We start from the raw sequence: 11,969 nt of genomic DNA on the forward strand, positions 1-11,969 counted from the left end.
ACAGTAAATAGGGATTTTAAAATATATTAACCCAAAATCCAGTAACTGATTCTTCATCCAAAGAATCTGTGCACAACAGTTTCCTGCAGCAATGTACTCTGCTTCTGCAGTTGATGTGGAAATTGACTTTTGTTTCTTGCTAAACCAAGAAACTAATCTGCCTCCAAGAAATTGGCAGCTTCCACTTGTGCTTTTCCTGTCAATTTTGCAACCTGCAAAATCTGCATCTGAGTAACCTATTAGTTTAAAATCTGATTCTCTGGGATACCACAATCCCAGATCAGCTGTTCCCTTAAGATATTTGAAAATCCTTTTCACAGCTGTTACGTGAGGTTCTTTTGGATCTGTTTGAAATCTTGCACAAAGACAGGTAGCATACATGATATCAGGGCTACTAGCAGTTAGATAGAGTAGAGAGCCAATCATACCTCTGTAATCAGTAATATCTACTGATTTACCAGTATCCTTATCCAGTTTTGTTGCAGTGGCCATGGGAGCATAAGTTTTGATTTGAAAGACTAGTAAACTTTTTGTGAGCAGCATAAGCCAAAAATATCCTTATGGCTTCCAATCTAGCAACTGGTGCAAAAGTTTCATCATAATCAATTCCCTCATGTTGAGAATATCCTTTTGCAACCAACCTTGCCTTATTTCTTGTAATTATGCCATCACTGTTAGTTTTGTTTCTGAATACCCACTTTGTACCAACAACAGATCTGTTCTTTGGTCTTGGCACTAGGGTCCAGACTTTGTTTCTTTCAAATTCATTTAACTCTTCCTGCATTGCTTGCACCCAATCAGCATCTTGAAGAGCTTCTTCCACTTTCTTTGGCTCAGTCTGAGAAAGAAAAGAATTGTAAAGACATTCACTTGAAGTAGCTGTTCTAGTTCTGACACCTGCATCAGGATTTCCAATTATCAAATCAGGTGTATGTGATTTAGTCCACTTCCTTGCAGATGGAAGGTTTTCTCTAGAACTGGATGCTCCCCCATGATCCATGTTATCTTCATTAACATTTTCTGATACTCCCCCTGAAACTATGCTCTCTGTGTTGGATTCTTCAGAATTTAGATTTTCAGAACTATCAGAACTTGGCTTATCAGAACTTGACGAGTCAGAACTTGAAGAGCCAGTTGTCTATTCTGATGCTTCTTGAGATGTGGTTGTCTCTTCAGTATGCTCCCCCTGCATAGGTGCATTTTCCTTTAGCGTAGTCACCACAGTTTCAATAAATCAGAGCTTAATCCATCAGAGTTTGCAGTATCAGAATTTAGACTGTCAGAATTTTCAGTATCAGAATTTAAGTCTTCATTTTCAAATCTCAGCTACTCATTATCATTGAAGTCTTCAAGCCCAGTAACCTTCTTATCATCAAAGGAGACATTGATAGATTCCATGACCACTCTTGTTCTCAAGTTAAAGACTCTGAAGGCTTTTGTGGAAAGTGGATACCCAACAAAAATTCCTTCATCAGCTTTTAGATCAAATTTGGACAGTTGTTCAGGGTGAGTCTTAAGAACAAAACACTTGCATCCAAACACGTGAAAATACTTCAGATTTGGCTTCTTTTTCTTCACCATCTCATATGGTGTCTTTCCATGCTTGTTAATTAGTGTTGCATTCTGAGTAAAACAAGCAGTCTGCACAGCTTCAGCCCAGAAATAGGTTGGAAGCTTTGCTATCAAGCATTGTCCATGCAGCTTCAATAAGAGTTCTATTCTTTCTTTCAACAACTCCATTTTGTTGTGGAGTTCCAGGAGCAGAGAATTCCTGCTTGATTCCATGGTTTTTGCGGAACTCTTCCATTATCAAATTCTTGAACTCAGTACCATTATCACTTCTTATTATTTTCACAGAATCTTTGACCAATTTATCCAGTTGCCTGACATGATCAATCAAGATAGATGCAGTTTCACTTTTTGTGTGCAATAAATACACCCATGTGTATCTGGTGAACTCATCCACTATGACCATAACATATTTCTTCTTTGCAATAGACATGACATTTACTGGACCAAATAGATCAACATGTAGAAGGTGATAAGGCTCAAGAATTGATGATTCAGTCTTGCTCTTAAATGAAGATTTCCTTTGTTTGGCCTTTTTACAAGAATCACAAAGGACATCAGGAGCAAATACTGACTTTGGCAGTCCTCTCACGAGATCTTTCCTGACCAACTCATTTATATTGTTGAAATTTAAATGAGAGAGTTTCTTGTGCCAATTCCAACTTTCTTCAATTGATGCTCTACTCATCAGACAGATTGCAGAACCATCAGTACTTGTTGAAAGCTTGGCTTCATAGATGTTACCACGCCTGTATCCTTTCAGAACAACTTTGCCTGTAGATTTACTTACAACTTCACATTGTTCTTCAAAGAAATCCATATGATAACCTCTGTCACAGATTTGACTAACACTCAGCATATTGTGTTTAAGTCCTAAGATCAGAGCTACTTCCTTAATGATGACATTCCCAAGATTGATATTTCCATATTCCAATGTTTTTCCAGTGTTGCCATCTCCATAAGAAACACTTGGGCCAGCCTTCTCCACAAAGTCTGATAGCAGGGCTTTATTTCCAGTCATATGTCCTAAACATCCACTGACCAGAACTAGGATGTTTTTCCTATTGCCCTGCAATCACAAAGACCACTAATGATTAGTTTTAACGACCCAGACATGCTTGGATCCTTTGGCCTTATTAAGTCTGTTAACATTTGCAGCGGATTTAGCATCAGAGTTTATGTTAACATTTTTCTTATCAGAATTTACACTATCAGACTTTGTATCAGAACTTACACTAGAAGGAACAATGGTAACTTTCTTTAAAGAAGGTTTTATTTGATAGTAATCATAGTACAAACTATAATATTCCTTACAAGTATAAATGGAATGCCATAAACTACCACAAAGAAAACAAGGATTTTGTGGCTTATATCTAACAGACTGACTCTTAACTCCTGACTTTGAAGGCAAGGAGTTTATGTTCTTATTCTTCCTGCAAGAAGAAGCCAGATGGTTAGAACTTCCACAGTTATGACAAGTTTTTCTAGGAGCATCAAGAACAGGCTTATAATCATTACTTTTATTCACACCTTCCTTTCCATTCCTATTTTTCTTAGGTGATTTTACCTTGTTTGCATTCTTAACATCTTTCAGCTTATGCTTAAACTGCTTCTTAGTCATTAAGCCTACGTTTACTTTAATTGTCTTTTCCTGTTTTAGTTTGTCAGAAGTTAATTCCTTTTTAACTTCTGATTTCTCATTATCAGACTTTACAGCTACAAACTTAACAGAATTGAACTTAGATTTTTGATTAACAACTATAAGCTTAATATCTACAGTTCCTTTATCATTCTTATCCTCTCCATAACCTAAGCCCTCTTTCCAGTTTTCACTACTAAACAAATTCTGAGTTGTTCTGCCAAAGTTAGTCCAAGTCCTGATAATCTCTCTTTCCTTTTCTAACTCAGCTTTTAGAGATTCATTCATTTTAAGTACTTCATCCCTAACATAGAAAGCATCATCTCTATCTTTCTGAGTTTGATGGAACATGACTAACTCCTTTTCTAAATAATCATTCCTCTTTTTACAAGCAAGATTTTTAGAAGTTAATCTTTCACATGTTAAAGTTTGATCTCTATAGCTAATGAACGTGGTTTTAAGATATCTTCTCAACTCATTAATATCATCAGTATGAAAGGCATAAGTAGTTTGAGGTACCATTAATTCAGCAGCTTCAGAACTGTTTTCAGCACTTGCCTTATCAGCATTTGCCATCAAGGCATAATTCTCCTCACTTTCAGAATCTGAGGTGTCTGTCCAGCTTTTCTTCTTTGTGACAAGATCCTTGCCTTTGTCACTCTTCACTTTCTTGCAATCAGGAGATATGTGGCCTTTCTCACCACAGTTGTAGCATTTGACATTTGTATAATCTCCTCTGTCAGACTTTCCTCCTCTGCCCTCAGATTTTCTGAAATTCTTCATATCAGAATTTGAGCCTTTTCTGGAAAACTTCTTTCCCTTCCTGAACTTTCTGTATGCAATCTTTGTGATTCCTTTCACCATAAGAGCACACAGCTTCATCATCTCTTCATCAACATCCGTCTCAGGCAAGCTTTCAGATTCTGAGTCATCATCACTTTCAGAACTTGATGACTCAGTATCAGACTTTGTGAAGAGAGCTTTACCCTTGTGTTTCCTTGAGGTTGTTGCCTTGGGGGATTCTTCTTCAGCTTTAAGAGCAACTGTCCTTGACTTTTCTCCTTTCCTCTTGCTTCTTTGTTCCATCTCAAGTTCATGAGTCTTGAGCATCCTATAAATTTCATCAAGAGTTGTTTCATCAAGATTATAGTTGTCTCTTATTGTTGTTGCCTTCAAATCCCAGCATTCAGGAAGAGCTAACAGGAATTTAAGGTTTGAATCTTCAAGATCATACTCCTTATCAACTAGTGACAAATCATTCAAGAGTTTGACAAATCTATCATATAAATCAGTCAATGACTCATTAGCCTTTGAGTCAAAATGTTCATACTCTTGAGTGAGTATTGTCTTTCTGTTCTTCTTAATCGTATCTATTCCCTGACATCTTCTTTCCAAGGCATCCCATATCTCCTTTGGAGTCATGCAGTTTATTACCCTATTTGACATTACATTATCAATAAAACTATGCAGTAAGTGTCGTACCTTAGCATCCTTAGCAATTGATGCGATATCTTCAGCAGTGTAATCACTCTTCCCCTTTGGTATAGACTTTGTTGCTTCACCTGCAACTGCAACAGCGAGTTTGGTTGGTTTGTGAGGCCCTTCCTTGATTCTATCAAGATATTCTGGATCTGTAGCTTCCAGAAACATGGTCATCCTCACCTTCCATATGGGATATTTAGATGGTCTCAATATGGGAACTCTAATAGTCTCATATCGGCTTTAAATTTGTGTCTTTGGATGTTCTTCAGCTTTGGTGGGCTTAGTTGGAGTTTCTACTTCAGACATGATTGTTTTTGGATCTTAAACTGTTTGTGTGTTAACAGATAGGCTCTGATACCACTTGTTAGGTCACACACACACTGTAGAGGGGGATGAATACAGTGTATAGCACAATCAAATCGAACTTTAATAACTCAAGTAACAGAAAACAAACTTTATTCAAAACAATAAACTCTGTTACAGTATGGAACTGTCCTCTCTCAGTGATGAACAAATATCACGAGAGCTTCTAGGGTTACAATGAATAATCTTCTCGATTATAATAACACTTATAGTGTAAACCCTATATCTGTGTTTATATACTACACAATTACAAGATAATCGCTAATTGATATGGAATATAATTATGCTTCCTAAAATATATCAACCAGATATCTTTTCTTCCAAGTATTCTATTCTTCATAGAATTCCTTCTTCATGCATATCTCTTCTTATGTTTGTCTCGATCTTCTCTTCCCGTGAATCAGCTGCCTTCCTTATTTGAACGTTTCCTTTAAGTCTTGATATTATCTTCTGATAAATATCTTCTGAACCTTAAGTACTGATGACTTAAGTTCTGACTTCAGTATAAGTGCTGATTTCAGTTAAGTACTGATTTGTCCTGTTTAAGTAAGATCTGTAAACTAAACATAAATCACATTAGTCATGACATTATCAAATATATCTAACAAGGTCCATCTCTGATAACATTTTACTTGCTCAAGAACTGTTTCGTGGTTATGACAGGGTTACTGGCTCCTCTAAGTGTGCCCTCAAAATCGACCTCCACAAGGCGTTTGACTCTCTAAGTTGGGATTTCATTTTAGCTGTTTTAATTAAATTACACTTCCCAGCCATGGTCATCAATTGGATCAAAGCTTGCCTTTGCTCTACTCGATTTTCAGTTAAATTAAATGGAGTAATACACGGGTATTTCCGAGGTTCTAAGGGCATTCGACAAGGGGACCCAATGTCACCCTACATCTTTGCCATGTGCATGCAGATTTTGTCTTGCATTCTCAACAAGGTTCCTCATGATTTTAAATACCACTGGCATTGCAAAGATATGGGCCTCACACACCTGTTCTTTGCTGATGATGTCCTTTTCTTTTCGCATGGTTCTCGAAGCTCTGTCAAGCACATCATGGACTCTATAACAACTTTTTCTTCATGGAGTGGTCTTTCCCCCAATATCCACAAAAGTAACAGCTTCTTGTGCAATTATGATCAGGATTTTATGGAGTGGTTTGATTCTCTTCTGATTCCTTGAGGTAACCTGCCTATTAAGTTTCTGGGCATCCCTTTGATCACCTCGCAGCTTTCTGTTAATGACTGCATGGCCCTTATCACTAAAATCATGAACAGACTCAATGCTTGGACCACTTTGGTGCTTTCTTTTGCTGAAAGATGCTTACTCATCAAATCTATTGTGTATGCTATCGAGGGTTTCTAGTGCAATCATTTTCTTTTGTCTGGCACAATACACTCTACCATCCAGTCTCTACTCACTAGATTCTTATGGCGTGGTAACATCAACCACAAAGGAGGTGCAAAAGTTGTGTGGCAAACCGTTTGTCTTCCTCGTGAGGAAGGTGGCCTTGGCTTAAAAAACATGCAGGAATGGAATAAAGCTCAAATTCCGGGTCACTTGCTTAAAGTCATTACTAACTCGGACACACTATGGGCTACCTGAGTCAATAAAACTGTCTTAAAGGGGAAGTATTTCTGGACTACTAAGCTTCCCACTGATTGTTCTTGGATCTAAAAAAAAATTCTCAAATTTCGTATATTGGCTTTGTAGTTTGTATCATTCCGTATTGACACGGGTCGGTCCATTTCACTTTGGTTTGATCCTTGGTGGAACAATGCATAATTAGCTTCTAACAGAACCTCTAATATCATTTCTCAATGTGGAATGCAACCTGGTGATAACCTTAGTGCCATTATCCATAATGGTACTTGGATTTTACCAAGGGCAAACTCAAGAAGTCACCATCTGGAACCAATGTTAGTGCACTGACTATCAACTTTTGTCCCTCCGACTTTGAATACAGGTCCTGATCTTTTATTATGGGATGGCTGTGATGCCACAAAATTTGGATGTTTGGAACTCAATAAGGCTTCGAGGTACCTTGGTTTCTTGGTATTGTGTGGTGTGGCACAAGCTGCGTATCAATCGATATGCTCACCACCAATGGCTTTCTTATCACGGGAGGCTCTACACATTGTCTCGCCTTCACAGATTTGGCCTTGTGGATAACCAACAATGTTACTTATGTATTTGTGGCCGAGAAACGGACTCTCATATCTTTCTACACTGCTCTTATAGTAAATGGGTTTTGTGCAATCTTATGTCCCCGTTGGGAATCAACATTGTTAGTGATTCATGGCTTGGATTTCTCACTTGCTTGGATGATCTTCATGATAAACCTAAGAGCACGGTGGCTCTCTGCTATGCTCAGATATTCTGCTACCATGTTTGGAGGGAGCGAAATGCTCGAGCTCATGACTCTGGGGTCCTTGGTCCGAGGAAGCTGCTTAAGGGTATCAACAGAGATGCTTATGCTAAACTTCAAAGCTCTACTTGGTTTTCTAAGCTTGTAAATACTAGACCAGATCTTGTTCTTTGTAATAGTTTGTAGTAGGTTTTTTCCAGTTTGTTCTTTTGCTTGCTTGCTTTCTATCTCCAATATTTCCTAGATTGGTTATAGATAGTTTTCTCTATGGCTTGTCATAGAGCTTAGGGTAGATCCCTTATTGTTTTTGTTTTTTGTTGATATATACTTAACTTAGCAAAAAAAATTAGACCGTTAGTCCGATTCGAGCGAAACGAAAGCCCTTTGACTCAGAAAAATGAATTATTTTCATTGAAAATAATATTAAAACCTACTTTCTTCTAGAGATTAGTTGACCGTGTTATTTATTTAATTATAAGCCGAATCGCGTGCCAAGACGAGTCCGATAAATCCTGAAAAATAGGAAACGAGTCAGATAATGATCAGTTAAGCGATCAGTGAGTCGATTTTGATTCTAAAAATTATTTTAACTATTTTAACTATACGTATGATTATGTGGCTTATGTGCTTATGTGTATTATGTGGTTAATCGAGTCTTACTTGTTAATATATAATATACGAGTCAATCATAAGCGCATGGGTAGATAATAGAAACGATGTGAAGTCGGTTCAAGACACAATTGAAGTACGAAATGACCAAGCTAGTCTAGTTCTCTAACAAAAGCTAAGCCAGCAAGGCAGGTTGAGCCGGTGATAGACAAAGGTGACATATGTGAAGTGAGTCACGCAGAAGGCAAGTTTTTCCCCTATTTTAATTTCAGAATAGTGATATTCCTCAGATTCATATCACACTTGCACTCTTTTGATTCTTATTCCCAAACACTGATACACACTTGTTATTCTCTTGTTTATATTTCATTTTGATTCTTGATTTCTCCTTTTCCTTTGAAATCCTTATTCATATTCCAATTGATACGCATACACATTGGTATATTCTGGTGATTAGAATATATCAAAGCATACCGATTGTTCCGGTTGCTATTCCATGGACTGGATAGTGATATTTTGGGGATTAAGTTTTACTTAATCCTAAGGACCGGGACATAACCGGATCCTTGAGATGGGCCGTAGTGCCTGGGTGCCCGACTGGATCTATATAGTGGGATATAGATCTGCACTGTATCCTGGCTGATCAGCAGGGTATAGATGTGAACTTGTGTCCAGTTTAATTCATTTGCATTCGCCAGCAGTGGCCTTCTTTCTATTCTCGCGGGGTTATATCTTTGCAGATGTACCCAGATTACCGATTCATTTAATCTGCTTTAACACTGTTTATATTTTGCGGACTTGTTGAGCAATTTTTGGCTCACCCCTTTTTGTTGTTATTCACCTTATTGTTTTCAGTTAAGTAGGAATATGAAACCCATCAGGACTCGAGTGGTAAAGAAGCGGGTCAAGTCTCGGGATCCTCTCATACCCAAGGTGTTGATCCCAATCCAGGAAGAAAGCTTTGAGTTACCCGAACATGTGGAGTGTAGATAGTTAGAGTGTGTGTTTGAATAAAGGATGGAATTAGATTAAAGCTTGTTAGACAGTGGTTTGTAATAAAGAGAGTTTGTAAGATTTTAAATATGGTTTGAAATAAAGTAGTTAGTGGTTCTTGTTTTTATACTTCAACCTAAAAAGATCCTGGTTGTGTTAAAGGGGTTTAGATATATTTCTTTATTATTGTTATTCAGGTTGTACAGGTTTGGTGATTAGCTAGTAACCCCCAGACTTATACCCCGGGTCTGGAGGGCGTTATGACATCAAACCAACTACTAATACACAACAACTCAAGATCCACCTAGGCTACTGATTTAAGTCAACAGAAGCTCAAGAACCTCAATTCAATCCAACATTATACCATCTCCATAAATAACTAAACTACTAAACAATCAAAACTCTAATTCATGCTTATCATTCAAATTACTTCTCATCCATCCAAACCATCACAAAACTCAAGCAAAAAAACTTAGTACTAAAATGTTTTGAAGTTTTATACCTTGCTTTATGAGCGGAAAGTTGCTAGGGAGCCTTAAAAATCTTGATCTATCCTTACACAATCTTGGATATTATAAACAATCAAGAAAACACAAAGTTAGTTTCTTGAAATTACTATTCATCAAGAACTTTGATGAATTGATCAGATTAGTAAACCTTGGAATCTTGGCTTTAAACTCAAAGCATATCTAAGTTAAAAATTATAGAAGCTAATGAAACAAAACTCTTATTTTTTGATGGAGTGGAGCTAGGGTTTTGAAAATTTCTTCCTAGATTTTCTTGAAGAAGTCAAAGCAACAATGATGGGAGAGAAAAAAATGCTTGTTGCTTTTTGCCTAGATAATTGTGTGGTGTTTTAGGCCTTGGTTAACCTTAAACTTAGTTTAATCAAGGTTAAAATACTTGGCCAAGAATTATTCATTCCAAAATATCTACTTAACTTGCTTACATCATCTTGATGATCTCATTTCCGTGCCACATGTCATTATCTTGTGGTTTGATGATGTCACTTGGTTTCTAGTTCATTTGTTCAATCCCCCTGCTTCTTGTACAGGTTTATCGCTTATTTGTTTTGCGGTTCGCTTATCTCTTGTTCTCGTTGTTCGTTTGAGGGATCATATCCTGGATCTTATTACTCGGGCTTCCCTAAACCTTTCTTAATGTCTTATTTTCCTTTAAGGATCATCTGTAATAATCCTTGAATTGAATTCCTTTTTGATCATGTTACCTTATACTTAATTCTTTCGGTATCTGGCGGATTTTCTGGAAAAAGCAAAGTGTTCGAATTCGAATTCTGACGGTCTTTACATACACTCATTTACTTCGTGGAATACTAATACGATCTCAGAATTTCCATAATAGTACTCCTATATAGTGTGGTCTAATAATTTTACGCAATCAGCAAAAGTGACTATTCATCACGGTTTCAAAAAATCCAAAAGTTGGGGTTATCACATAGTCCGTGAATAGCTCGTGTTTGTGGACATTGATGACCTCTGCTAGTGGGCCTTGACCGCTTGGGCCGTCTCTAGTCTGTTACGAGCCCAGACCAACCTGGTCTGTATCGGGCTTTGGACAAGAATTCTAAGTGTAATTAATGCGAAATTTAATATATCTTTAGGATATATTTTTTATCCGTATTATTTTCCCCCCACTTCTGGGAAAATTACTCGAGTTTTTATGGAAGTTGTAACGGTCTATTCGCGATTCGGGGTACTTTCGGCCCTTCTCGGGTATCCGCCCTTCATGAGTATCTGCCCTTCATGGGTATCGACCCTACATGGGTAACGGCCCTTCATGGGTATTTTCGTTTTATCGTAAAATGTGGAGCAACCTACACATTTACAATGACTTATATAGTGTGAGTATACACACTTAAGGCCTTTGCACAGGCCAATTGAATGGCGTTCGACACTAAACAGTCCTAATCGGGACTAAAAAGTGTGCGTTTATCAGCCCTTAACCTTCGTCAAGGTTAATTACAGGGTGAAAGCTGCTAACAGGCCCTAACCGAGGCTAATCGGCCCTAAATGGGGCTAATTTCCATGTGTAAGCTGCTAATTAGAGCCTGATTTTAAGGTAGAATGCGATAATCAGCCTTAAATGAGGCTAATATGCTCTAATCGGGGCTAAATCATCATAATCAGAACTAATTAGTATGCACGAGATACTAATTATCCCTAATTCATACTAATCATGTGTGTAAATAAGTTAAACGGCCCTAATCGGGGCTAACTATATCACACGAACCACTAATTACCCTTGATTTAGGTTAATTACATGTAATATACACTAATCGGCCCTAATCAGGGCCAAATCTCACTAATCGGCCCAAATCAGGCTAAGTTTAAAATCCTGATTATTTTTTAAAAAAGTTGATTTTTTTTAATTTTTTTACAAAAAAAATCAATTTTTTTTTGCAGGAGGGTCTCCGGGAAACCCACAGAGCCCCTTAACTGTAATAACCCCATTTTTTGAGAAATTTTGAAACCCTTATGAATAGTGTTTTTGCTGAACGAGAAAACTTTTCATGCCACGCTATGTAGGGGTTCTGTTATTGATCTTATGAGATATTATTAGTACTCTATGTGGTATATAAGTGTATGTAAAGATCGTCAGAATCCAATTCCGAACACTTTGATTTTTCCCGAAAATCCACAAGATACGGAGAGAGTTGAGTATAAGGTAACAGGATAAAAAGGATTTAAATTAAAGGATTATAGGAGAGGATCATAAAAGGAATATAATATATTGAGAAAGGTTAAGGGAACCTAAGTAATAAGATCCCGGGTATGATCCCTCAAATGATAAACGAGAACGAAAGATAAGCGAACCGTAAAACAAATAAGTGACCAAGAGACAAGCTTGTACAAGAAGCCAGTGATTGTGACATCATCAAACCACAAGGTGTGGACAAGTGGGAGCATTATGACATGTGCAAG

General features: G+C 37.4%; 1 protein-coding gene across 1 annotated transcript; it reads left to right on the forward strand.

Annotated features, from left to right (window-relative positions):
- Window positions 1–7,044: 7,044 nt before the first annotated feature.
- On the forward strand, window positions 7,045–7,611 carry LOC141660493 (uncharacterized). Its single transcript, XM_074467479.1, has one exon. The coding sequence runs from the start codon at window positions 7,045–7,047 to the stop codon at window positions 7,609–7,611; it is 567 nt and encodes a 188-aa protein (XP_074323580.1).
- Window positions 7,612–11,969: the final 4,358 nt, after the last annotated feature.

This window comes from Apium graveolens, chromosome 5, assembly GCF_009905375.1.
Source record: "Apium graveolens cultivar Ventura chromosome 5, ASM990537v1, whole genome shotgun sequence".
Lineage (NCBI taxonomy): Eukaryota > Viridiplantae > Streptophyta > Magnoliopsida > Apiales > Apiaceae > Apium > Apium graveolens.